At 40.8% G+C, this 27,710-nt stretch overlaps 1 protein-coding gene across 1 annotated transcript in view; it reads right to left on the bottom strand.

Moving 5' to 3' along the window:
• The window catches only part of ctnnd2a (catenin (cadherin-associated protein), delta 2a), a 195,540-nt gene that overhangs the window by 10,986 nt on the left and 156,844 nt on the right, over positions 1 to 27,710 (bottom strand). Inside the window, exons 17-20 of the mRNA XM_061094229.1 lie at positions 26,236 to 26,409; positions 24,103 to 24,253; positions 12,022 to 12,271; positions 8,398 to 8,482 (exon numbers count right to left, since the gene is read on the bottom strand). Of these exons, the coding sequence (XP_060950212.1) occupies positions 8,398 to 8,482; positions 12,022 to 12,271; positions 24,103 to 24,253; positions 26,236 to 26,409 (660 nt within the window). The remainder of the gene's footprint in view (positions 1 to 8,397; positions 8,483 to 12,021; positions 12,272 to 24,102; positions 24,254 to 26,235; positions 26,410 to 27,710) is intronic.

A 27,710-nucleotide genomic window follows, 5' to 3' on the forward strand; every position in this document is an offset into this window, starting at 1 on the left:
TATTGCAAAAGGCGCAGAGAACAGTTAGAGCCTGCTGTGGCTTATACCTCTCTGTCTCATTAAAATACTGTTGTTCGCCCTTTGCACCGAGACAGGCTATCTCAGTGCACCTCCATCTCTCCCTGTCTGAGAACAGGTGAGCTTCAGAGAGAAACTGGGAGAAACATCAAGGCAGCTTCACACGCTTGATATTGGTTGGATGTCGACTGAACTTTTTCAAACGCTCATCTTCATCTCGCTGTCTCTTCCTGTTTACGCTGAATAGGAATGGATGATGGACTCATTATTACCCGTTTCCCCAAGAGGAGCATCTCATTAATTGCTGCAAAAAAATCTAAAATGTAATCATGTAAATCTAAAAAGCAAAAATTGGAAATTGGACAGTAGCACCTACTGGAGCACCTATGGTGTCATTGCGATATGATTTGTGGCCTAAATCTTCCAGTATATTTTGTTCCAATGTATTCATTTGATTTCCAATGATCATCTGTAGGACTAGGTGGTGCAATAAATGACCTCACACACATTTCTCACACACACTCATACCACACGAACACACCCACGTAATGAATTACACATCCCTGGACCATATTGTAAATCTGTCACACGTGTGACAAACACGACTTCTCTCTGACACTGAACCCCATCTGTCATACGTATGTGTATCTGCTTTTTGTGATTTGTGGAGTTTGTGATTTATGTGGGTGACATGAGTATGACATGTATGTACGTGTGTTTGTGTGTGTGTGTGTGTGTGTGTGTGTGTGTGTGTGTGTGTGTGTGTGTGTTGGAGATCGTGTGATTAAGTGCCCAAGCACTCGGTGATTTATCAAGAAATTAGGCACAGTAACCTGACAGAAATTATGCACTGAGCAGGGACATGACAAAGTGTAATGTTGTGAATATACAGTGAAATATTTACTGCTAAGCTCGAGCGTAGAATGTGCAGGAGGGTTTGTGTGAGTGAGACAGAGAATTTGGGTCATGAAGAATAGGTTTATTTCTTATGTTTATTCGTGTTTAGTTCTCCTGTCGACCTGTTCTGCACATTTGTTGTTTACTTATAAGATTACCTTGGATGTCCCACCATGGGATTGTAGATTAAACACCACACACACACACACACACAGACGGCAGTCTTCAGTCTGTGGAACAACTTCATCAGTATACTACAGCAGCAGTCAGCAACTGGGTGAAACCATAGACTGTATATATAAAGGGTGAAACTGCAAAATCCCTATCGGACAGTGGCGTTTCTACCTAAGGGGCAGGTGGGGCAGTGCCCCCCCTGGTGGCGCTGGTGTGCACAAAGCTAAATACTGCATATCTGAACTTTGTGGCAAAAATATATTTTATTTTATTTTATATGCAAAAAGAGTGAATGTGTGTGTGAATAAACGAGACTCACAAGCATTATAGTCTTGTTTTGGTGTCATTTGATTCGTGTGTGTTTCTGTCTGTGAGTTTGATTTGTGTCAAGTTTAGTATTGTATTAATCTGTAATTAGTGATTCAAAGGGACGTGTACCTGGTGGTTAGCTTAGCTCGGCGGCTAGCCCGCAGTCAGGCTACATGATCCGGTCCACCCAGCAGAGAGAAGCATTAGTTTATGAGGATGAGTCGTTGGAGAATAAGCTTTGTGGAAGAACTCCATACAGTAAATGCATTGTCTTGGTAGTGCACAGTTTAATCCAAAACCATATTCAAAATCAGTAGTTGAATATCCACAGAAAATAAAGATACAAACTTTGTGTAACACTTCCTCTACAATAATGCCATATTTTATGTTTCCTATCATTTTATTAGGAACGGACGAGCCTGAAGGACACAGCTGTGTTGACCGTGTTCTGTCTCTTATGGCAAAGAAGAAAAAGAAAACACTGGGTTCTTATCTAAAGTGTATCAAATCAGGAAGCAAAAGATAAACATTGTTCTAATAAGTGTTCATTTGAATGTATCATATATAATGAATATAGAAATAAATTATTTTATCCATAACACTAAGCAATGACTGCCAACTCTAAACAGTTGCAGGCCTTCTTAAGTTAGGGAGGAAAACACAAAGTGTTGTGCAGATGAAGCTGATGCATGTCGCCTCATGTTGATAATAATAAATTCTGCAAGTTATTTGAGCTATGTGTCTGTCTAATCTTTTTACTTTGTTGCAATCATTTTACTTTAATGCTGTATTATAGGCAACATCTTTGTGTCGGGCTGAGCGCTAAAGCTTGTGAAATGTATTTGAAATAGGATTTCTGCTGCCTGCTGGCACTCAAAATGCAGCCCATAATATATCTTACTGGTGGTCTATATAGGCCTACTGCTTATAATAATCAGCTACCTCTATTTTTGTGACGGTGACATGACGTCATACAAAATTGCCCCACCAGAAATTTCAGGCTAAAATCGCCACTGCTATCGGATCATTTGGATAATCTGATTTTCTGTATTACACCCTATTGGGCTGACACAGATGTTCACGGGAGTCCCACGTGCTGATCTCCGTCAAAGCAACAACATTCGTAGAATCACTTCTTCTTTATCTTCATCTTTATCAATCTCAATGCTTGATATGGAGCTGAATTACAGAGCTTTTATTTTGAAAAACTGTGAACTTGGGTGTGAAACCTCTGAAATAGCCATAATGCGGCAACAAGAAAAAAATAACATCAGATGTGAACAGTATTCACCCAGTTCAGTAAAATTTGATGAAAAACTGTCTCTAAAATCTGAACACGAAGTGTTCTAACTTCACTCTGAATCATAGACTGTTTGTAAAAAGCTCTGCACACAATGTCAAGCACACAAACAACACAAAAACAGTATATTGTAGAAGTCCTTGAGGAGGACTCACTAAAGACAAGGAAAAATTCTGAAGTAGCACCAGCATTAACGCAGGCCAAGCAAACAGGCAAGTTTAGAACAGGCACTGCACTAGTCCTGTCAAATAATCTGAATAAACAGAAGTGAAAGTATTTTATTGCACTCTGGTCACAGCTATATGGGATTTATCCTAAAGTTGCTGCTCATGTTGGTGAAAACTGATTTTTGGCTTTCGTTTATTAATGACTGCTGCAAGTCTGATCTTTCAAATCACCTCAGATGCCTCGACGGTTTATTTATGGGCTCGCAACTTTTGTGTGCTGGGGCATTAAAAAAGTGCCGGGCAGCAAAGATCGTTTGCAGCTCTCTTTCTCATTCTCTCTCTCTCTCTCAGCGTGGACCGCTCCCATGGCACCGCTGGAGGATGTGATTAACTCTTCTTGACAAACGCACACATTTTCAAAATAACACACACTCGCGCACTGAGACAAACACACACACACCCATGCTCATAACTTCTACGCAGTGAAAGTGCGTTTCAAACAGCTCTCATTACTTTGAGACTTCAAAGCAAACAACTCTTTGCCACAGCTCTGACTGACTCATTATTGACCCAACACTCTTCTCTACTTTCCGAACGTACAGACACACACACACACACACACAGACGCACACACACGAGCACGCTTATTCTGTAACTCTGAGAATTAATCTCACTCTCTTCCCCTCACTTCCCCTCTCTCCTTCTCCTCTTTTTGCCACCGTCTCTTTCTTCCCCCTTTTGCTTTTCGCTCTGAAACGTTTTGCAGAGACACCCGACTCCACTCGGGACTAAATTGTATGCTAATCCATGTTTGGATTGGAGACTAACAGGATTTTTGCTGCACCTAACACCCATGACCTAATACGTCACGCAGGGATACTGAGAGTAAAGTCACTCACTTCAAGCTCTGGAATCGGACGATAAAGTCAAAGTGTGGATCCTCTAAAGCAACAATTTGCACTTTTAAAATTAGGTTGCTTTGTCACCAGCCAGGTTGTCTGCATGCGGTTTAGGAAGGAAACAGCAATGCAGGCTGTCTATCAGCCTTTAAAACTTATTTTTAGAATGAGTGAATATAGCATAAAGTAGGAGCTTAAAGGTATAGTTCACCCAAAATATAAATTCCCTCATTATCTACTCAACACTATCCTGATGGAAGTGTTTGAGTCCAAAAAACACTTTAGGAGTTTCAGGGGTAAACAAGGTTATTCACACCATGTTTTAATCCTTAAAGTCCCCTAACGGAAATTGGGGGAGAGTGTCTGTTGGTTTCCCATGTGTATGTGAAGGCGCCGCCGAGAGGGATAGCAAAGGACATTTAGGTTAAAAAAGCGATATAAGTGTTGCCGATTTGAGTTGTACTTCAATGTTAGGGCTTGCATACACTTGGAAACCAACACACGAGCAGTATGGAGGCATGCTCTGTTTTTCTGTTGTTTTATTATGTCAGAAGTAGAGGTCACAATTTACTTCAATTGTATTGGATTTGGTTGCAAAACTGATTTCCCCTGAGATAAAGTGGTGAGTAGATAATTAGTGAATTTAAATGTTTCTGTGAGCTATCCCTTTAACTGCTTTAAACGTGCTGCATTTATTAAATTTGGAAAACAGCAACATTAAAACTGCATTATGAGATGTCGATCACTGAAACATTGGGATGAAGCAGCGGTGGATGAGTCGGCACAACAGGGATGTTTCTAGAGGAGAAACTGCAGATGATATCTTTTCAATTCAAGAATGATGGATGAGATCGGATTGTTGCTGTTGATGTTGAACAAGTTGTTTTTCGTTTTTGTCTTATTTGACAAATGTTTACATTGTATTGGATCAAATGAGACATTTCACTCCGTTGTTTCTAAATGTGCAGCCATCAATCTTAAGACCGTTGTTTTCTCCCCTTTATCTGCAGTCGTCTGAAGCTCAACAGTCCTCTTGTGAAACCACATGTAAATTCACTAGATCTGGAGTTTGCATTTGGTTCTGCAACAAATCACATGCACTCATAAATATCAGTCCCCTAAAAGTTTGCATCAAATTCAATGCAGTTCTCTCAAAGGACTCACATGAATATATTGAGAAACTCCCTGTCTCGAAAAAGTTAAAAGAGAGTGGGAGAATTTAATGTCTTCTCCCTTGGAACATGCCACACAGGAATCAGTTGAATAAGATTTACGTTAACAAACAAACAAGCTAGAAGTGAACTCGGAGAGCACATATCACTGCAAAGACTGATTGGCCAATTTATCACCATATTGCATATACATGTATTGCATAAGAAACATATTCTTTCTGCACATAAATCTTCAGCAAGCTGTTTTCATTAGACGCAGGTAATGTATCCATTCTCTGATATACTTGAAAGTAAGATTTGTTACCATATTAACTGAATCACCCCCTTAAAAAAATATTCATTTTGATTTACAAAATCTGAATTGTTGATAGTTATTTTCACTCAACACAAAGATCTCAGCCTTATTTCTTGAGGTCAAAAAAGAGTTGAAAAAAAAACCCTTAGCAATGTTAAAGAAAGAGAAATACAATATTCCTGCATCCATCTCCTGATCCATGCAGACCTGCACCAAAATGTAATGCATTCTTTTCCAACTTGTATCTCATACTTCCATCATGTTTCATAGTAATCTATCCAGGTGTTTTTGTGTAATCATTCTTAATATCAGACAAACAAACAAACACACAAACAGACATAACGTCCTTGGCGGAGGTGATAATTGTCTGAGAAGAAAAAAAACAAGTCTGTCATGTAAAGCCAATGTCCCTCATGTCTGATTATTGGTGTGCCATCCAGCCAAGTGTAACGCTATCCAGTGGCAATGATTAGAGAAGTGTGAAGCAGATGAGGCTTCAAGGGGCCGCATGGGGATTCTGTCCTGAGCAATACTTGGAGATGAGAGGGTGACGAATGAAGAGAGTGGCTCAGTTGTCAGGATGAGGCGAGGACACACTGACGCCTTGGGGCGGCCCTGTCCTCGAGTGACTGCAGCAAACGGTCTCAAACCACTAAATCACCGTGTGAGTAGTAGTTGTTGTAGTAGTTCAGTGCTTCTTGTTTCGCCCCTCAAAACAGGAGGGAAACAAATGTATAGTTCGGGTGAAGGATTTTGTTTTGCTTCTTCAAAGAACGCCAGCTCAATCTTGTTGTTTTGGAGGATGGACACTTTCTTTGAAAAGTGAAGTGTGGCTACTTGAAATTCAAGTATGAAATCCCTCAGTTTATCATCAGAGATAAATATCAGAGGATTTGGATTATGCTGCGGTGCTCAAATAGTCTCTTTTGATATTCTGCTAACTACATTTCTTGAAAGATTTTACATTTGAGTCTCAAAATGTGACAAGACTTAACAATATTGATATGTTTTCCCCCCTAAACAGCCTAAATAAGAGAATGGAGTCAACCAAGGCCATGTCTCTACCGTTTAAGAAAAAGAAAAGTTGTGCAAAGTAAACTGTGACGTCTTTGTTTCCTCAATGCTCCGTTTTACATGTACTCATTGAAAAATGTTTGTATAAATCTTTGTTTTAGTGACATGACATGCTGTTTGTGAGACAAGGAGGAAAAACTGCATTAGTTTGGACAGGGGAGGAAAATGAGAAACAAACTTGCGGCTCAAATCACTAACGTCATTCTTGGTTTTTCTCTCCACATAGAAATGGAGAAAAAACATTCAAAGCCAAGGCCACTTTCCTGAAGTGTCTTACTAAGTATTGCTAAATAACTCAGTGAAACTAATTGATTACGCCCTTAAAAGTTTCAGTGGCCCTGAAAGCCAGATAACCTTGGTGGCAGATATTCACTCAACAACATTCATTACTGACAAGTGAAAGCAACAGAACATCTGTCATTACTTTTAATCAGTTTGCAAGTGTGCCAAGGTATTTTTGATTTGAAAAATAAATGAAAGAGTCAGAGGAGTGTGTGTGTGTGTGTGTGTGTGTGTGTGTGTGTGTGTGTGTTGAGAGAGTGAGAAAGAGATACAAGTTTGTTTCTGACTGAGAGTAGCACACAAACAAATAATTTCTCTTGACCTTATGATTTCCTCCCATTTTGCTTTTTGTCATCGTCTGTGAGCCATTGTTGTAATAAGCTTCCAGTTTCCTGACAAAAGCATTCAGTCTTCATAAGAGCTACATAACCATTAGCGCTTGCTTGACTATCTTTGTGTGTCTTTGTGTGTGTGTGTGTGTGTGTGTGTGTGTGTGTGTGTGTGTGTGTGTGTGTCTGGATGTCTTTCTGTAGTTGTAAAAAATAAATTGTGAATGGCACTGAGGACATTTTGGCCGGTCCTCACAACCTCAAATGGCTCAGGAATGCATCATGTCAAGTGTGTGTGTGTGTGTGTGTGTGTGTGTGTGTGTGTGTGTGTGTGTGTGTTTGTGTGTGTGTATGTATAGCCTTTTTTTCTCTGTAAACACTGTTGCTCTATTGAGAAGGTGCCTGGCAGACGTCCATTAATCTTTTATTTGGAGGTGGTTATGACTCACCTCGAGGCAAAGGGACACACACGCACTAACACACACACACACCGTGATGCCAAAAAACACACACACTACAGTGACCAATCCCCAAACCAGGGCTCAACGCCGCATTTTCGTCTCAGGGACAGTAAAAAAAACAAGTTTGAGTTCCTCCCGACCTCTGAGATAAAAAGGGATTTTATAAATATATTATCTAGTTATGTATTTTAACGGATCTCTTAGGATAGGAAGGCAGAAACTAAACCAAAGTCCTTAAAGGAGCTTCACTTTTCATCAGGTTAATTAGTGACTCACAACTATGGAGACAAACAGTGGGAAACACCTTTACACTTGGCATGTGTATTTGGCATTCCAAAGAAAGCATGTTTTGATCATAATTTGGTGCAATTTGGAAACACAACCTGTTTAGTGTTAATAAACTGAATAAATACTGAATAACACAAGATGTCTGCTCAGCTCTGCAGCTCCACGGCAGGGCTTCACGACGGGGTATTTGATAATTTCACATGGCATGCTTGAAAGAATTAATAAATAGGAAATTGTAGAGCAATGGCACACTTCACAGTCGAGCGTAACAGTGACTGCCCACTTCTGGAACGGCTCTGCCTCCAGTAATACATGTTAACCTTTCATTTTCTCAAATGATTTTTCAGAAAATCCGTATTAAATAAAGGCCGACAAGATGAATCGCGAGCAACATTTGATTTGGAGCAAAAACATATGAAACGGCAAAGGTACAAGACGGTGTACATTTTGTATATTTAGTGAAGAAACTAGGCATCCCATCTTTTTCCTTAAATGGAAAACGTTGAGGTTTTAAACTTTGCAGAACTTTTCCATACATAAATTAACCTCTATAACACACAAGAGGAGATTAAACGTAAAGACCTCTGGATGGGACAAAACTGCAGATTGTTTTTTGTTGTAGAAAAAAACCCGAGATGTTGTCTGCAGACTCTTGCAGGGATTTTTTCAGCTTTTCTTTTTCATTGTTTTATCCAAAATACTGCAGGATTAATCGAAACCTACAAATCCTACCTTCTTGTAGAGGGAGCGTAGGTCTCTGTACTGCCACATGCTGCTGAGGACCTGAGAGGCTGCCTTCACCACCTTCGCTGAGTGTCTGCAGAGACAAAACGATTCAGAGTTATTTCTCCTGGAACCACGGATAATATGGACAATGTTGTTATTCTCCCCATCTGCTTAGCTGCACAAGGTGTGCGCAGGCCAGGGGCACTTGAGGTGGCTTCAAAAGTAAGAGGGCCATTGCTCTTTTTGAGCAGAGAATGATTTCCCTTGCACAAAACAGAGAGTTTCTAGATGAGTCTAAAATGACCCACTCTGCAATGCTAATGGTCCCATCAGTGCCACTTAGTTGAAAAATGACTCTACTAGGAGTCATTTCATAAGCCCTGCCCTTGTCACAGCCACAGAGGGAAGTAACAGGGACGCTCGTTTTGCATTTGTCCACCAAACTTCACAAAACCCCTCCTGAAAGCAGATTTCACCTAAAATTGTATGCATAGAACGTGTTTGCCATCAATAAAAACCACAAAGCATTGGAATGAATCATAGTTACGCACAAACTAATCTCTAAACAGATTCTGCATGTTAAAATGGGAGGGGGGGGGGCCTTCTGGTTTCCATTTGACCAATCACATTTGAGTAGGCATTGGTTGCTCACAGATCAAAAGAAAGATTTATCTGCAGTCATATGCAGAGAGCTGCTACCAGTGATTTGCTTAAATGTCATCTGAGTGTAACGCACCTACAGAAAGTATCACTGTTTGTGTGGAAAAAAACTTTGTCAACAAACAGGCTAATCACCATGATTATCTTGGCAAGATGATTATTAGTTATTGCATTTGGCTGCAGCAATAAATTACAACCACCAAGGAGCAACATTATAGCTTTGTAAAAAATGATGTTGCTCTTTGTATGATGAAGGTGTGTTTATATCGTCACTGTTACAAGGGTATAGGTCAGAAGCCAAAGTTAATATTATTCTATTCTCATTTCGTTGTGTATTTTAGTGGTGCAGTGGTTATCTGATGTCTCTCAGTAAGAGGGTTCCCGAGACTCTAAATTGACAATAGGTGTGTTAATGTCTGTGTCTGTGTGTGTTGGTGACCTGTCCGGGCTGTAACCTGCCTCTTGCTCTCAGCTGTCAGCTGGGATTGGCACGACCCTCAAAGGATAAGTGGTATAGATAATGGATGTATTTATTTTTCAGGTCCTGTGCTGCTTCAGGAAAATTGGGATATGGTGGCTATCTGTGGTTGCACTGTAATGGGCCTTTTCCCAGTTTGAGTGTGTGTAATTGCATAAATGCAGCAAGGCCCCGCTGATAAGGAGCATTTATCCTCCGTCTACCTATCCTGAGAAAAAGAAGATGTGCAGGCTATTAGCAGCGAGCTACACTCACACTTATGGAGGTTTTCTTGCACCTCTCCTCTCTGTGTAATGGCGCCCTTGAGCACAGCTCCCTAAATAGACCTGAACCTCTCTCCATAACAATAAATCACCATTTGACCTCCATCTGATAACACTCTGGTGTCATGGCAACCCCTGACCCACCGGTTGCCATAGCAGCTGGGCAGAACACCCAGTTCAGTCTCCCATGGCGACAGGAGTTACAGTATATCCCTTGATGCATCTTACTTGTTGTTCTCCAGCAGTGTTTCATGGATGACTGGTCACAGAGGAAGTCAGACACTGTTATGAATGATGTATGTGTGGCTGCATTAAGGCACAGGTCATATCTGACTGTATGGAGTGTGCTGCATTGTACCATGACAGGTATGACACAATGCGTTAATGTTCGAATACTATCACATTTTAGTATTTCAAATACTTTTGAAAGCTGGTTGTCCTGGGGAGTGTGATTAGTTTGTTCTCTTGCTTTTTCAGGCAACAGAACAATTCTCCCTGAGGCAAATGTTAACAGGTAGAGATAGAGACTTTATTGATCCAGAGGGAAATTTAGGACTACTACACAATATGATCTAATAACCACTTAAGCAGCAGTGTTAGAAAATTGGTTCTGGGGTCAGAAATAGATGCATTTATAAAATACTTTCATAGAATGTTATATCATATCAATATATTTAGTAGTGTGACCATGAAGCTGTTTTCAGAAATGAACTCCAGAGGATCTCCGCAAAATTGGTTCTGGACTTTCTCCAGAGTTAGCCTTTCACTGTGTGGACAATGAAGCACAAGATCAGACGCTTTCAGAACAACAGAGAAATCTCTGGAGCGTTCAGGTGAGGGGTGGTGCGACAGGTCGATGCAGGATGTAACAACTTAATTCCAGTGCAGCGATCACAGGTTTTTGTTTACAGCACATCGACAGTAACATCGGCCCTTATCCCCGAGAGCTCTCTTGTCGTCTTCGCCGGCTTCCTGTGTGTGGCTCCGCTTTTTCACCCTGGGATATTTGGATTCTTTTATCAGTTTTGCACCTGTCAACATTAGAAACGTCAACACACCCAAGAGCTCAAGATGAATACATTTTTCTGATATCAAGATGATGAAGACAATCCTTTATTGATTCCTATGGGGGATATTTGGCCCAAGAAAAGACTTAATCCTGGGACAAATAATAAAATAACAGAATAGGAACTATTGGACAAAGAAAAAAAAATGACAGCAGAGCAAAACAAAAGAAGTTACTCAGTTAATCCTCTGATGTTATTGAGCTAGTGGTGTAAACCATCTCTAAGTGATGATGATGATGATTTAAGTAGTAGCAATGAATCAGCTTTTATCCTGAATACAGTAAGGTGAAATGTTGTGGTATAATGTTATACAGTAAACTGTGCAGCAATATGATTCAGAAGATGCTGCACTTCTTTTTTACTTTGTCTTTCACATGCTTCTTAGGGGCGAAAAAACAATCTGACAACTGCAAAGTCACCTGTGTCCCTTCTTCAGCGGTGAAGTGTCTAATCAGGCCGTCCTTGAACACAGCTCTTAAACTTTGCAAGACCCTACAATGGGTCTGAAGGGTTTCCCAAAATACTAAGTAGACTATGTCACGCTGTCCTTTGGAGAAATGTCAACTGCGATGATGCACTACACCCCGAGAAATTTCTCATTGACGTAATGATGCAGAATAAGAAACCGTGGGAACTCAAGTATGGAATTAGGTTTGATAGGTCCCACACAAGCACAGTTACAGAAAGTACAAATTCAAAAGCCACAACAGGAATGCAGAAGTGACACCACGAATGCAAAAGTTACACAACGGCAACAAAATGGAAGTGAGCAATAACAGATGTTGACAAGCAAAAGACTTTCTGCATTGAAGCCAGCCGCCACGTATAATTTGATGCTCGTCTATTTGAGGTGTTACGGTATAGGTGCTTGGAGCAGAACGAAGAAGAACGGTGTGTGGATTTTATAGTTGTGTTGTTGCTTTTGCACTTTTGTTGTGGTTTTTGAACTTGTATTCAGGCTTTCATAGCTCAGCTGTTTGCCTTTGTGGTTCTGTCACTTATGCATTTGAACTTTCTCTTAATGTGCTTGTGTGAAATGTCTCGGCCAACTGAAGCGTAAATGTTAATATCATTTTCGAACAAATCACTAACTTCACTTTCACAGTACATAACCCGAACTGTGTCATTTTATACTATTAAGTCAAAACCTTGGCCCACTCACTTGTCTCCTTTGCTGCGGGCGATGCCGATGAGTTTTTCGATGCCGCCGGCATCGCGCAGAGCTTTGGCGTTCTCCATGTTCTTGGTGATGACTTCATGCAGCGCGCAGCAGATGGCAGTTACCGTGTCGTCCGACATGGCCTTGCTGGGAGGGCCTGTGGTTCCAGAGGTCCCACTGCTGGTGGCGTTATTGTTGCTGCTACTGCTACTGCCTGGTAACCGATGGATCAGATCTCTCATGGCATATTTACCTGGCGCAAAGGAGAGGGACAGAAATATTGGTCAGATTTAATTCCCTGCACATCCTCCTGTAAATAGCCAATTTTGTTGAAAACACCTTGAAAGATTGCTCAATAAACTGCCCTGGGACTGATTATGCGAACAACGGAGGGGACGGATTTAGAGGAACTACTGAACATACTTTCCCATGGGCTGTAATAAGGAAACAACTGTTTGTTATTCCCTGTAGGGTTTCTGAGTCAACTACTCAATAACTCTCAGCAGAGTTTACGAATAGAGTGAGAACAGAGGATATGAAGATGGCTGAGGAGGCAGGCCAGTAAAAGGAGAGATCAGAGCAAGGAGAGCAGGAAATGAGAGATGCTCGGAAAGTGGTGTTTGTGCTGACTGAGGCAGTGAGGAGTAGTCAAAGGGTAAGAAATGCTTTGAACATCATGAAACATCTTGACCTCATAGGACAAGACCCTCAAGTCATGTTTCCTGAAGCATTCATTTGGATACAGAGGTAAAAAGAATGTGCTCTAAACGTGATTATGTTTGAACTAAATCTACCCAGTTAAGCCACTTGGACACGGATTCTCACTAAAAGCAGCACTTGAGTCAATCGAACGTCTCCTTAAGAATGAATCTCTATGACACGTGTAACTGGGAATAACAAAACCCTTTGAAACAGCGCAAGCCAGTTTCTAGATAAAGCAGAAAAGTGCCACTGCAAGTGTTAGAGCTCCTGTCGTGTTCTCCTCAAGTGGACCATTACATCGTCTCTGGCGGCAGAGAAAAGTGAGGCCAAAATAAGAATAACAAAATGCTTTTAGATTTCACGGATTTCATTGGTTGTCAAATTCATTTTCTAAAATAACATATTTTTGCAGTGACAGTGCAGAAAATAATTTACATTTTGAGAATAATATCGCAGTATTACAAGAATTAGGTCGCAATTTAATGAACAAAATTATTAATATTACAAGTCATAAATTAATGAAAAAACTAGAGAGTAAAGTTGGAATTTAACAAGAAAAAAGTAATATATTATAATAATAATACAAATGTATTTTTTGTAAAGCACCTTTCAGACAAAAATGCAGCTCAAAGTGCTTACAATATAACATACAATATACATGAAAATAAAAACACATTTAATGTAATTCATTTGAGAGAACCGATTTAAAGTAGCATAACAACAGAGAAAAAGAGAAAAAGAAGGAAACAAAAAAAATTATATAAATGCAATCAAGTGCCAGATCTAGTTAAAGGCTGGAGCAAAGAGAAATGTTTTAAGTTTTCTTTAAAATAAGTTTACTGAACTAGCTTCTCTATAGCGGCAGTCTAGTTCTCCGATTTTCTTTGGGCTGGTGTTGGGAAGCTCTGATAGACTTGCTGCAGATAATCTCAGTGTTCTAGGGAATTTAGTTAACTAGAGAGTCAGCTATGTAACTGTGTGTGTAAGGAGGAGAACCTTAAAGTCAATCTTGTGTGCAAAGCAGCTAGAATTGGACTGATGGGTTCTCTCTTCTTGGTCCTGTTGAGCAGCCGAGCAGCAGAGTCCTGAATGAGCTTGAGTCTATTGTTTTCTTTGGGAGGCCTGTAGAAAGTGCATTGCAGTAATCCATCTGGCTGGAAATGAAGGCATTAATCAGTTTTTCAGGTCTGTCTGATTAATAAATGGCCGAGCCTTTGCTATGTTTTCTGAGGTGAAAAAATTTGGCTGAGGTCACTTTGTTAGAGATATATCTAATATTCTATTATTATAATAAAATTGCAGAATGCAGAAATTCCCCACTTTTGCATACCGGGTATCTTTTCATCCTTTTATCCAGTGACACCTTTGGCCTGGTGCTAAATCCCTTGCTCACCATTACCTCTTGCAAGTCTTTGTGATTTGAAAGTGGCTGAGAACAATCAGATGACACCATCAACCTTCATAATATAACATACACTTGCACGCAGAAGATTATATATGTCCTTGTCCAACAAACACTTTGAATTCCCAAATGCACGTGAAGCTTAGAGTGTTTCCGTGGCTATCTCAGGCTGAGCAGAGGTTAAAGCCTCATTGTCTTTTGGCTGCGAGGACAAAGTTAAGCAACGTAATAAAAGTCATTATTTGACTAATTTACCAGCCGATGACTGACTGAATCATTAGCTGACGACTTGCTTTTTATTTAATGATGTGACTAATTCCAGCGTGAGCGAATGAATTATTCACTGACTGACTGCATGACTAATTTACTGACTGGCTAATTTACTGTCTGACTGCCAGCAAATTTAATGCCTGAATGACTGACAATTTATTGATTGACTGACTGACTGATTGAGCAAGTGACTAATTTATCAACTGACTGAATGTTGGGGATCCAGTACTAACAAAAGGAGCGTGTGGAGTACAGAGAAAAAAGACACAGGGAACTTTGTGTGTGTGTATTTCTTGCTTTCAGACAGATGGTCTGATAAAGTGCTGTCGGCATATCCCTTGCATTTGTATTTCTCTGTGTGTGTGTTTGTGTGTGATTACACAGGTGCCTGCACGCTTATCCCTATCAGTCTCTGCAACGTCATCACATTCATCCATATTACGTATGGAACAGGGAAGATGATATGGACTTTAGAGAGGAAGAGTGGAAGTGGGAGACAACACAGCAGACACATCATATACATCGTATTATATACAAAAAAGAAGAGGAACAGGAGGACGGGAAGTGATAAAAGAGGGCAGAATGAGAAAGTTACACACACACACACACGCGTGGCCTTCAATACTTTAAAACATTTTAGAAAAAATGCCACTTATACAGAAAACCACCGAGCAGTGAGATGCATTAATCAAAGCCTCTCAGAAAGCAACCTTGATAATTCACACACATCAAACCCGACCCAACCCTGATGCAGTTTGCCCTGATTACAGACATGTGAGATTTAAAACAATCAAGTCGGTTATCTCAACCAACATAACTAAATTCCAACTCTAAATATAATTTTGCAAAATGTGTGTCTGAACCTTGCCACGCTCATTGGGACCTGTCAGCAATGATGCGCTCATTACCCTGATGAAAACCTTGTTTTTTAATATATTGGGGTTTAATCAATGCTAAATTAATCTCACGGACATTTGAGTAAATTTGGCAAGAAAAAACTAATCTGAATGTGTCACAAGGTAAAAACTGTGATTAATTCCTATATTGTAATATATGCAACCAGATGCCAAGCTGAAGTCATGAAGCAATTATTGCTGTCACAGTGATGTGGCAGGATTCAACACTGAAGGGGAAAGAAATAAAAGCCGTGCGTGGTGACTCCCTGCAAGTCCTGCTGTGAAATAGACAGCACTTCTACATGCTGGGGTGCAATCGGCGCTCTCCTCTTACACCTACTTGCTCTGTCACTGAAATGCAAGCTTCACCTGGAGCATGTCCTCGAGGAGAGCAACACGCCCCGCGCTGATCACTGCACAGTCTAATAAACCTGTATTACACAGCTCCTCCAATATACCCGTCTTCACCTGGGAGGCAGAGCCGGTAATGTATTCCTCGCCGCATTCCCTTATGTGTCGCCGACTCCCGGGGAGCAGGGCGTGCTTCATCTGGGCCATAACGGCTGATTTGATTTAAAAGAGATGCAATTACCCCCCAACAATGGAGTGATTTGATTGTTTACTGGTGGAGAAGGGAGAGTGTTATTCAAGCAAAATTGGAGGTAATAGTCTCAGGGAGATGGGGGGAAAGATGACATGGCTTGATTGGCTGTGGCGTCCGGCGGTCTGAGAATAGATGATGGTTATTACACCGTTATCGGTGACTGGGTTGGGGTTTCTGAGGTGGGCTGCTGTGTGCTTACTTGTAGCAAAAGCTTCTGGTTAGTCTCTTTGCTGGGTTCTGTGAGTGTGTGGTGGACTGAATACAAACACAATGGAAGTTTATGATAGACACACATTAGGTAGTTCAGCCTGCACCTCAGGAATCTGTTTTAGATTTGAAGAAAAGACACAGAGTTTGTGATAACTTTTGTCTTAAAGGCCCAATGCAAACACTTCAACACTGCAGGTATATTAATATGTATAACTGTTATGTTGTTAAAAACCGTTAAAATCTCCAATTGTGTTAATTTTATTTCAGCCAGTAAAATCACAGCATAAGTTTGAAATGTATGAGGCTTTATGTGGTTGTCAGTAACTCTGTGTGATATAGTATTCAACCCATCATCAACAGGGGGCGCCAGATTCAAAGGAACACGGTGTGGGTTTCTCCTTCTATTCTGTTGGATTATTCCTTTATTGAAAACATTAAAGTGATGTGTTTACGGTCTTTGTGTGCAGACTCTGAGATCTCCGACTGAATATGAGCCTATAAAACAAAATTACCCCAACACACACACCCTGGAGAAAAAACAATATCGTCACTGAGGAAGCAGAGAGGAAGCATTTTATTGACTCCAATTTTACTTATTTTTCCTCCGCTATATTCCATAGTGTAGAACAGTTCAGCATTCTAATGCATTCAGTGTTATGGACTCCATTGGAAATTCAATTGGAAAAGAAGCCACATAGTGTAAACTCTACACACAGATGCTTGCACGCACACACACACTGAGGTCCCCAATTATCAACATCCTGCTTTCCTTCCTGATTCTTTACTGTAATGTACGGTGTATTCCTTTCAACTCAAGAACATAAACATTAACATATATATATATATAAGTCATCCCAATGTTGATCCCAGCATTTTAGCCCTTTTTAAATGTCATTTCAACTTCTTTGATTTTCATCTCTATACACCCCGACCCTTAGGAGGTTTACGCAGCAGGTTTCAAGAGCTTAAAAAATGGAGGTAAATTGGAAAGTGCCATGCTGTCGCTTCCCCGTTGTAAAATATTCTGTCCCTCTGTATTTGGTGCTCTTCACATCAGCTACATCTCGCCCTCTGTGTCTCTCTTTGATGTGAGCGGTTGACAGGTGTACAGCGTAAAGTGCATAGGAGAGAGAGAGAGAGACGCGGAGAAAGGGAGCGAGAGAGCGAGGGAGGAAAGGCAGGGAGGAAAGGCAGGGAGGTCCCCCGCCCCCCCAGTTAGGAACCTGTGGCTTCATTAAACACATTCTACTGACATGAAGATGATGCGTGATGGAGAAGACGTATGCACACACAAACACACACAATGTAGTTTTTCTCACACTCCCAGTGATATACAATGTATCTGGCCACGTAAAAAGGCTCTGTGTCAGTTTATAAGGGAAATATAAGATTATCAGCCTTCCACCAGCATTCGTATGAGGAATATGGAGCATCTTGTTCAGTTATACTTTAGTGGAGGTCTCACAAATAATGTAATACTTAATATTTTTCGCACATCGGCCCCACATCATCATCGAGTTGCAGGAGTTTGTCAAAGATGAGCAAGATTGTGTGCATTATGAAAAATGAACCACATGGATTGTCTCATTTGTGGAGGAGGAAATGTTTGGTGCTGATCGACTGCATAACATTGGTGACATCTGCATGATAATCAAAGAGGTTTCATGGTTTCACATTTTGGATACGGAAAAAGTGAAACTCTGGCAATCTCGCATTCTTTTCACTGTCTATGTTTTTCTTTCTTCAACTGGCCCTGATACTCGGATAAGAATAAGAGATAATTCTCATTAGATAAAGTTTTACTGTGACGCCTCTCAATGTTGATCAGGTGTCTCACAAGAGGAGAGATATTCGACAGAAGTTTACTGCATCCGTTGCCACCCAGGATCATGAGTGTGATCCTGGACAGGGAGCTATAAGCCCCCCCCCCAAAAAAACCCTCATCATCATATGACTGCACTTTCATTCTCCCTCTCTCTGTCTCTTTATTGCTCTCTATTTCTGTTTTGCTGTCTGATGTGCTCCCAGTCTGGCACAGTGGAGCAGAGGACGAAGAATGCCAGAGAGAACATATTGTGCTGATAAAAGACATGTCAGACCCTCATACACACGGGATTCATCCTGAAGGCGACACAGACATTTCATAAATTACTTCTGCAACAGGGATAGAGCCGTGTGTGTGTGTGTGTGTGTGTGTGTGCCAGCTTTGTGTAAGAAGATGGACATGCCCACACTATCCCTTCCAAAGTTGTTTGTTGTAACCACAGAGAGAGAGAAGTCTGTTGACAGCAGGGACGATAAAATATGTAAGAAGTTGGTTGTAGATGAGGGAAACTAAAAATGAACACTCTCTGCTGATCTAAAAATATTCGGTTTGGCCGTGAATCCACAGCCTGGGGTAAACATGTAATGTAACGTTACTGCTTAGTGCAATTTTTGCAGAATACTACCATGTGAGTGTGTCAGAAATGTCTGTCTATGGTTGTGAAGACCAATTGTGGTTAAAACCCATCATTGTAGTTCTCACAACTTCTGAAGGAGGGTTAAGATTTTCTATGGTAAGAATTAGGTATTGCGCAGGAGGAGTGTTGGGATTAAGCATTTAGTCGTGTTGCTTAAGGGCAAGTTACGGGACTAAGGATCTGAGCAGAGGTGCAATTAGACTGATGACCTGACCACAGAAAGAACATCAATTGTTTCTCTACCTTTGGTTACTTGGCGCTGCTAAATTTCACATCACTGCCCCACATTACTGGCATTCACAGGTGTCTGCTTGGCTCAATATTACCTGGACCAAAGTCTTAATTGATGTAGACTTGATGTAGACTATCGCCAGCTACTGGGTTGGCATGCATGAGGAATATATTAAACGACAGAGAGGGTCCGTGAACAGAACTCTTTTTTAATTTATCAGTTATCAAAACCATGAGTTAAACAATAACCCATGGGAACTATTCCTGTTGTGACATAAAACTGCGCTGCCCCAAACATGTGACAGACTTCACTCTCCACAATCATCTATAATAGTCTCTATTTAAGCAGAAGAAATTTCCCATCATTCGCTTCGCTTGCCCCGCTGCTGCATCAGAATTGCTGCATGTTGCTTCAGCCCCTCCTCCACCCCAGCATCCACCTGTAGGCTCCGACGGGGGGTTATAAGTAATTGCTCAACACTGGCATCATATCTATGGAATCATATCTGGGGGAGTGATTAAGTCGGAGCCTCGACGCCAAACACTGACATGTTCTACTGTTGCAATAAACGTTTGAACGTGCGTTGTCTGACTGAAATATGGTCTCTACTTTTGTCTTCAAGCCCAATGAGTCCAGAATTTTGTTTCACAGAACATAACAATGGAAGGCTTCACGTAAACGTATATCGTTAGCACTGCATAGTGTGTGTGTGTGTGTGTGTGTGTGTGATCTACATACGATTTACTGTAAATCAACTGCTCTAATGAAAACACACAACGTGACATCAGCAATCAATCGCAATGAGCGACATCCCTGTGGTGTACGACTTTTGTTTCCGCAGTAACAGTCCCAGGCACTGATGTCATCAACGAAATACACAAAGTGAGAGAGAGAGAGAGAGAGAGTGACTGAGAGAGAGGATGTGAGACGTTATGAGCTCATGTCTGAAACAACACGGGCAGGAGACAGAGAGAGAGTTGTGGGTGTGGGATAAATTAATGAGGGGAGGAGGAGAGGGAGGGAGGAAGAGAAGCAGGGTTAGTTGGATAAAACCGTGTTATAATCATGTTGACGACAGGAAGGTGAGAGCAACGTTCGTGCAGTGAGAATGAGGGGAGGAGAGTGGGAGGGGAGGCTTAAGTCACGAAAAGGCATGGGGAATACAGACAAAGAAAAGGGAGGAGAAGGGAAAAGAGGTCGTTGTCAAATAGTTTATGTACTAATCCAGTGTTGTTATTGTTGCTTTTATTCATATTACGGCTCTTTGAGGTTTCACATTTAGCTTTTGATTTTTGACATGACGCTTTTTGGATATTAGAATCCACAAGATAGCAAGAATGATCTAGTATTAAGAAGCTGATTGCAAGTCGCTTTGGATAAAAGCATCGGCTAAATGAAATGTAATGTAATGATTGTTTAATTTTCCTTAATGTCTTTTTCGATACAGTCTTTTGAACGGATATCAATTTTCTATTCATTTGTAGATTGAGATACAATGTACAACACGAGTATTAGGGCCATATGAAGAAATAGAACGCAAAGAGTGAGACCGGTGTAATAATATTGCTAATGAAAACATCCTGATTGAGTACAAAGTTGTAATATTAAAATAATTAAGTCATAATTCAACAAAAGTCATAAAAGTCATAATATAATGAGCATAAAGAAAACAGTTTTTTGGGGGAGGGATAAGCAGCAAGAAATAAGCAGTCATAACAATATATTTGTAATATTATGATTTTATTCTCATAAATGTATGACTAACCCTAACCTCTAATATTGTAATATAACTACTTTATGGCTAGATTTCCCTTTAAGTGGCCCTAATAGTCTGTCCCACAAATGCAATTCAACTTTGAGCTATTTAAAAACAACTTGAATCAATACACTTTTCTATGAAGAATGCCTTGTTTGTTTGAGATGTGTAAAATAAAATTAGCTTAACAGTTTTACATCCAACTGTGCGACTATACATCATATATTTAATGTAATATCCACTCGAAGACTTCTAAATTAACTGCAGAAACCCAAAACTCAATTAGATTTAACAGCCAGAGCGAATGACTTGGTACATAAAACATTATATTAAATTATTAAATATCTTGAATTAATACAGATTTTTGCATTAAGCACTCTTTCATTAAACATTAACTTGGGTTGGTGGCAAGCACAGCATGTGTTTATAGGAACCTTTCGTAAATTGCTGCTGTATTTGGGTTAAAAACAGAAAGAAGAGAAAAAGCTAACCCTTTTTGGCATTCGAGTGCTGTTCCCAATTCATGTGTGTCAAATTACCGTCAGTAAGTAAATGGGGGAGAATTGTGCTGACAGACGGTGTATCAGAGAATGGGACTCATTTACTGCTACACAGCCGTACAGTACATTATGCAAATCAAAAACTATGAAGGAGATGAAATCAGGAGAGAGACAAAAACGTTGACAGATGAAAAGACTGATTCCCGGCGACATCAATATGGCACTAAATCACATTACAGAGGGATGGGAATCTAAGCACACATATGCGGTTATCACTATCACTGCTTGCTCCTCTTTTCTTGTCACTTTCATCTTCCACCCCTCTCTATCCACTCTCCCGAGCCTTACTTGGCCTCTCAGCTCTTTCCCTTCTCTCCAGCCTCGTGCCTCTCCTCTCAGGATTTGACACTCTGACGTTATTGTGAGCGAAAGACCATTCTCGGCTCGGCTCGCTCTGCTGGGGTCTCGTGCGAACCAGCATCCCCCCCCCCATGGTGACGCTGCCGAACTAAGCGGCACTAACAGCTTGTGACACGCTATCGCAGGAGTTTCAAGAGATGCTTTTCAGAAAGAGACGTTTTTCTTCAAACGATCCGTGTGAAATGTTATAATTAGGCTGGAACTTTGATCTCACAAAGACACACCAGGCGCTCTGTGAAATTGCTTTGCTGATGCGGGTTAAACTGTTGTTTTGCAGACGTGCATTGTGTAAAGAAAGGAGGCGTAGCACTCAGAGGTTGGAGTCACTACGGCGAACAAAGCTTGGGAGCTTTTCTGTTCACACCTATCATCTCCCACTTTTGCCAAAAGCAAAGGCTCAACCCGAACTGCACCTTATCAATTTTCTCCTCCTCGCTCCTTTTTCTTTTGGCATCTCTGAGACTTTCTGTCCTTCTGTGTGAGATTGACTCTGTCACTTTGTCTCTCATTTACCATTTGACCGTGTGGAGAAGCTGACTGAGCTGATTTATGAATGGAAGCTGATCGTTTATTCCCCTGTTAGCTCGCTAAACAGAGCCACTGTTATCATTGCAGTCTCATTAGGCTCAGTGAGCAATTAGTCATTTTTATATTGAACAAATGAAACCCTGAGAAGGTTGCTGGTAAAGACAATCCCTGTGAGAATCGGCAGCCAACCCTGCAGCTCCGCGCAGACCCTAGCTGCTTTTAGCTCATTATTTTTGTTTGCCTTCTGTTAAAAAAACACAAAGTTAGTTCATACTCAATATTTTAAGACAAAAAGATAAATAGAAGATTAACTGGTGGGAAAAAAACTCTCTTGAAATGCCATAAAATATTGACATTACCATTATTTAATCCTGGTCACAATATCACATTATGTTGTTAGTTTTTTCCTTGAAGTGTTTTATACAGTTTTTTGTGTCTGTAAAAACTCTTCCTCTCAAAATACTCCGCTCCTGAACTCATTAATAGTTCTTCAATGTGATGTCAGGTGACCCACATTCGCCTAATGCACGTCTAGCTGCTAATCTGCCACGCCCCCTTACAGAGCCAATAACTCCTTTATAATAATAACTCCTTTATCATGACTATAAGTCTTTAATAGCACTAACTGTTTTGACTGGAGAGCTCATCGTGGAGAGCCACAGGAGATGTTGGGAAAGGGATGGTATAAAAACATCCTTGCAAATCCTCTAATGGGTAAAAAGCACAACTTAAAGTAATGCTTTAATGATTGAAGAAACACACACATAAATACGAATTAACAAAAAAACATCCAAATCAGAATGATACGTGTCTTGTCTGAGCAAAACGTTTCAATCATCCCATAATCCGCTGCCATGCTCCAGCCACACCATCGCAGTATGTGCGTGCTGAGCTTTGCCGATGGCATTCGTTGTTGCTCCTACAACACTCCAGTAAAAACCACAGAAGCTCCAGAGGCCCCCTACATGAGACTGAGGGTTGCTATAGAAACCAGCCGAGCCCACCAGGAAGCTGAGATAATCAGAGATACCAGAGACAGTGGGGTGATGTCACTTGCAGGACACACACAAAGAAACGGCATTGGGGTGTGTGTGTGTTTGTGTGTGTGTGTGTGTGTGTGTGTGTGTGTGTGTGTGTGTGTGTGTGTGTGTGTGTGTGTGTGTGGTGTGTGCAGAAGCAGATACAGCCACAAAGGAAGACCATTCATTACAAACACCTGACCAGCCCCCCCCCCCCCCCACACACACACACATAGCGTAGATACATCAGGTCAATTAGTGATCCGGTACATGTGGCGATGCTACCGATCAGAAAGCCTGGATGAGGGTCACTCATTACCGACGTGCGCTGCTGTTTTCAAAGCCTCATGCAAAACCTTTGAAGTGATGATCTGCTGTGGCACAGCATCGCTCTCCTCCTCTCCTTCACCGTCTTTTCATCTCAAACGCACATCAACCTCCAGCTTAATTCCCTGACACACGACTTGCCCCGTCTTTCCCAAAGAGACCAATTCTCCCACGCACCAATAACACCTAAGTAAAACAAGTTTTTATGTAAAATCAAAGACAGAAAACTCTTTCACCATCATCCTGAATAATAATGTATGAAGCTTATAGGTCATTATATGGAATTGATCACAGTTAATTGTAAATCAACACCAATATATAATGTGTGTAAATCATGTTTAGTTCTCCATGGTTGTGCAACATTAGCCATTACAATATATTACTGCTGAAAGGCAGAGGCTTTTATTATTACTTTTATCATATTGTTAATATTACTACTGCAGGTTATTATTTGGGTTCAATTACTTATAATTGATGCGACTAGCCACAGGCGCTTTACCCTGGTATTGCATAATTTTAACACAACGTCTTGACTTTTGTACGTATGAATGAAAGCAACCTGAGAGCAGCAAACCACAAAAGAACGGCTGTGAAGGAATGTAATTAAATGGGCTCAAACGACAACTATGGCAACTGAGCATAACAGTGCACAGTCTCTAAATTTATATGGCATGAATGTAGTGACCTTATCTCACAGGTAGGGGGATGATTCATCACCTAATATCCGCTCAAGTGAAAGTCTTTGTTAGTACTCACCAATGAGCTCCTTGTTCCTTATGTCCAGGGCCATATTTCTGAGCGCGGTGGCCACGGCACACACCACCTTGTCGTTGTCTATCCTCAGTAACTCCACCAGGATGGGAAGGCCTTTCTCTTTACGCACAGCAGCCCGGATGTACACCGACCACTGAGGGAGAAACCAGGAAGGAGTTAAATGGCAAAATCGGGCCACGGCAGGGAAGAGTTATGTGTCTGCCAAAGAGATGTTTTTTGTCTGCGTTTGTTTGTCTGTTATTTAGCGAAAACAACAGTTGGGTGAGAGAGGAACATTTTGAGCAGTTGCAAGGGCCGATCCAGGATTTGAACATTTAGAGCATTTTTCCAAATTTTTGTTGATTTCTCAGAGAATAATTAATGACTCTTGAAGAAAGTAAGCAGGCAACATTAAGCGTTCTGATATTTTTGTTGGGGTGTATCCAAAGATCTAGTGAATTTAAATCGGGTTTCATAACTCTACTGGGTGCCATTTTATTTACAGGACGATGGTGGGCGTTTGTGACAATTAACTGCAAATAAAACTACTCAGAGAATATAGGTTTTTAAAACTTTTCAGTAACGTTGCGATATCAGTCTACTTCTTGAATTAGAGAATTAGTAATCTTGACGAGAGCATCATAACACTATCCTCATATTTGCTAATGGGAGAATGCTATTTTTGCTCACCTTACATTTGGTCAAACCTGGTTTTCAATCAATGCGTTTCTTTCTTTCTTTTTAACTGGAGGCTGTGATTTAAATGGTCGTGGTAGGAAATGGGAAAAGTGATGGATGAAGCACAATGGGCAAGGTCGTGTGGGAGACGTTATATTCAGGGGCGATATGAGAGTGGCGGAGGCATTGCGCTGACTCGCAAGTGATATACTGCAAGAGGAAGAATGGAACCAGAAAGGTTTGGAGCTAAGGGACCACTCTATCCTCCCTCAATAACCATCAAAGTACACTTAAATGGATCCACTCGACATTAAGCAGCTCAAGAGGTGCTGCCATGTGGGTCAACAGCAGCAGACTGGGGTGGCGTTAAACATCACCCAAGATTGGATATCAGCTTCTGTCGAAAGAATAATTTACCTTGCTGGACATGTTATGGTTAAAACTGAGAATTGGGCAAACTGTGGTTCATATAATCACCTCAGGAAATAATTCTACCTCGGAGGGAAATGATCTATAATATGTTTTTGCCAAGAGCTTAGTGAGCAGAGTGTGTGTCTGGCAGCAGTGCACCAACACACGGCTGCCTCTCCGGATACTGTGAGCAGTGGTATTCTCCGAGATGGGAGTGGGAGCTTGGAGCAGACACAACAAAGCACACGCACGTACACGCGCACGCTCGCGTCGAGGCTAAAAATAGAAAATGTGATTTCCTGAAGACCACCTGTGCCCCTTTGTTTTTTTTTTTCTCTCTCTCTCTACTCAACCTAAAATAGTGGCCACACCAGTGGTGGATCTAGATTTTTTCTAAATCAGGGGCCATAAATGGGCCACAAGTTACACATAGGGGCCAATTATGTCCAACTTCCATCCACAAGTCCTGATTCAGTGAGGTGCACATCTAGTTCATTCCTTGTTTACTGTGACCTCTAGAGCTTTGAGTAAAGCCACAAAACAATGAACATATTTTTTAAATTTTCAGTTTTTCCAAGCACATTGTGTACCTCAAACAGGCTTAGAAAATAAAAGTTCTGAACACATTGTCCTATTTATCTTTTATGATGAGTTAATTCTTTACTTCTAGTTCAACTCAGATACATTTTTATTGCAGCCGGCTATTTATCTACTCTTAAGGACTGATTCCAGTCTCTGTATGAAAAGGGCTTGAAATGTGTTGAAAACCTTTTTATCAATAAGTGTTTATTAATAATAATAATAATAATCTCTGAGTAACTGCTCCTTACCATTACCATCACACAGCAATATTTTAATATTCATTTACATTTTTAATTCTGCTTGTAATTGTAATACAACCATTTTGTTCATTGTCATTTATTGGTTCATATGTGTCTATACAGGTTTTAGTTGCTTGTGTCCCTGGGAAAAAATAAATGCAAGAACACATGAAAAACGAAAGGGGAGTAAAAACATTTGGAAAATATTTAAAACCTATGCTGATACCTTCCAACTGCCTGCAGCCAGGTTCTGCAGAGCCCCGGCTGCTCCCTCCAGTGTGTCGGGATTTGAGCATTCAGACAGCAGGGTGAGGTAGGGCTTGACGATGGTCGGGTGCCACAGCATCTGAACCCCTTTTGGAGGCTGCGCTGTGTCTGGAAACGGGCCCACGCCATCCCACTGCGAGAAGGACGACACAGATTTGGACTTTTATTCATGAAGAGCTTTACGAACAATGACATTTTGACTAAGGACAGGTGAAAAGTTTAAAATACTGGAGTTCAAACAAGTGTGTGTGCCGTTACTCTTAATAAACCTCAGAAGTGAATTTGGAAAGGAGCAGAGGAAACAGTTCATTTTATGTCCTTGCTCTTTCCATTCTCCATCATGTTATACCCATATCTATATTGTTAGAAAGAAAGATCTGACAATGAGCAAATATTCTCATGTGTCTAAGTGCTTGAGTTGTTCCAAAATGACGACATGGAGGTCTAAAAGCAAACAACATCTCCACCCTGTAAACCAGGGCTGCGGGTCAGTCAGATATGAAGTTACAACATGCCTTATTTTTTAATTTATTGAAAATGATATAATATAATCATAATACTTATTCAGTTTTCAATATATTACTCTACAGCAGACATCTAACTGGAACACCAAATTCCTGCATGTGAAGGTAGCGTGACACGTCATTCAGCTCTGGACAGTTCACACACGGAATGCAGGTTTATTACTCATCAAAAGACATTTTATTATTGACTGAGACACATTGACATTATATAGGTATAGCACAAAATGTATCGCTAGTAGAGATTTGCCCGCTGTTAGCTAGCGGCTGCTGGTGGTGCCGCGCTCTATAGACCTTTGCTGTTTGGCTTTCGGGGCCATTATTCAAGATATCTGAAAATCTTATGAGCTATAGTGGTGAAATTCGGTAGTGACACCTGGATTTAACCATTTAATAAATAGCCATGCTAAATTGACTGCATGCTCTCAAAAGTACATTCTGTTGAGTTAACTTTTTGGTTTTGCAGTTCCAGCCGCTTGTCAGTAGGAGATGCTGCAGCGCCCTCGCAAACCTACTTCCAGCATCCCTACTTCAAACATATAAGAAATTCCGAGAGCCTGTAAATCACTCCTTGTCAAACCGTTGTGATGGAGAGGACAGACGACAAAGGGCAAAGATTAGACAGAAGAGAGATGAGAAGAGACACTGAGACAAAATATGTTACCTCTGCCTTTACTTTAAGAGATAAACCTCCACGCTCAACCTATACCACCATCCTCTTCCCTCTGCTACACCTCTTTCTTCTCTCTTATTCCTGTTTCTCTCCTCCCTTATTCTCTTAACCCGGTTTTCCTTCCTCTTGATTCTTTCTCTCTTGATTTATCTTATCCTTACTCTTCCTATTTCCTCCTATCTCCCTCTTTTTCTTTCTCCATCCTTCTCTCTCCACTCCTCATTTTTCCCATTCCCCATC

This window comes from Limanda limanda, chromosome 20 (assembly GCF_963576545.1).
Source record: "Limanda limanda chromosome 20, fLimLim1.1, whole genome shotgun sequence".
NCBI lineage: Eukaryota > Metazoa > Chordata > Actinopteri > Pleuronectiformes > Pleuronectidae > Limanda > Limanda limanda.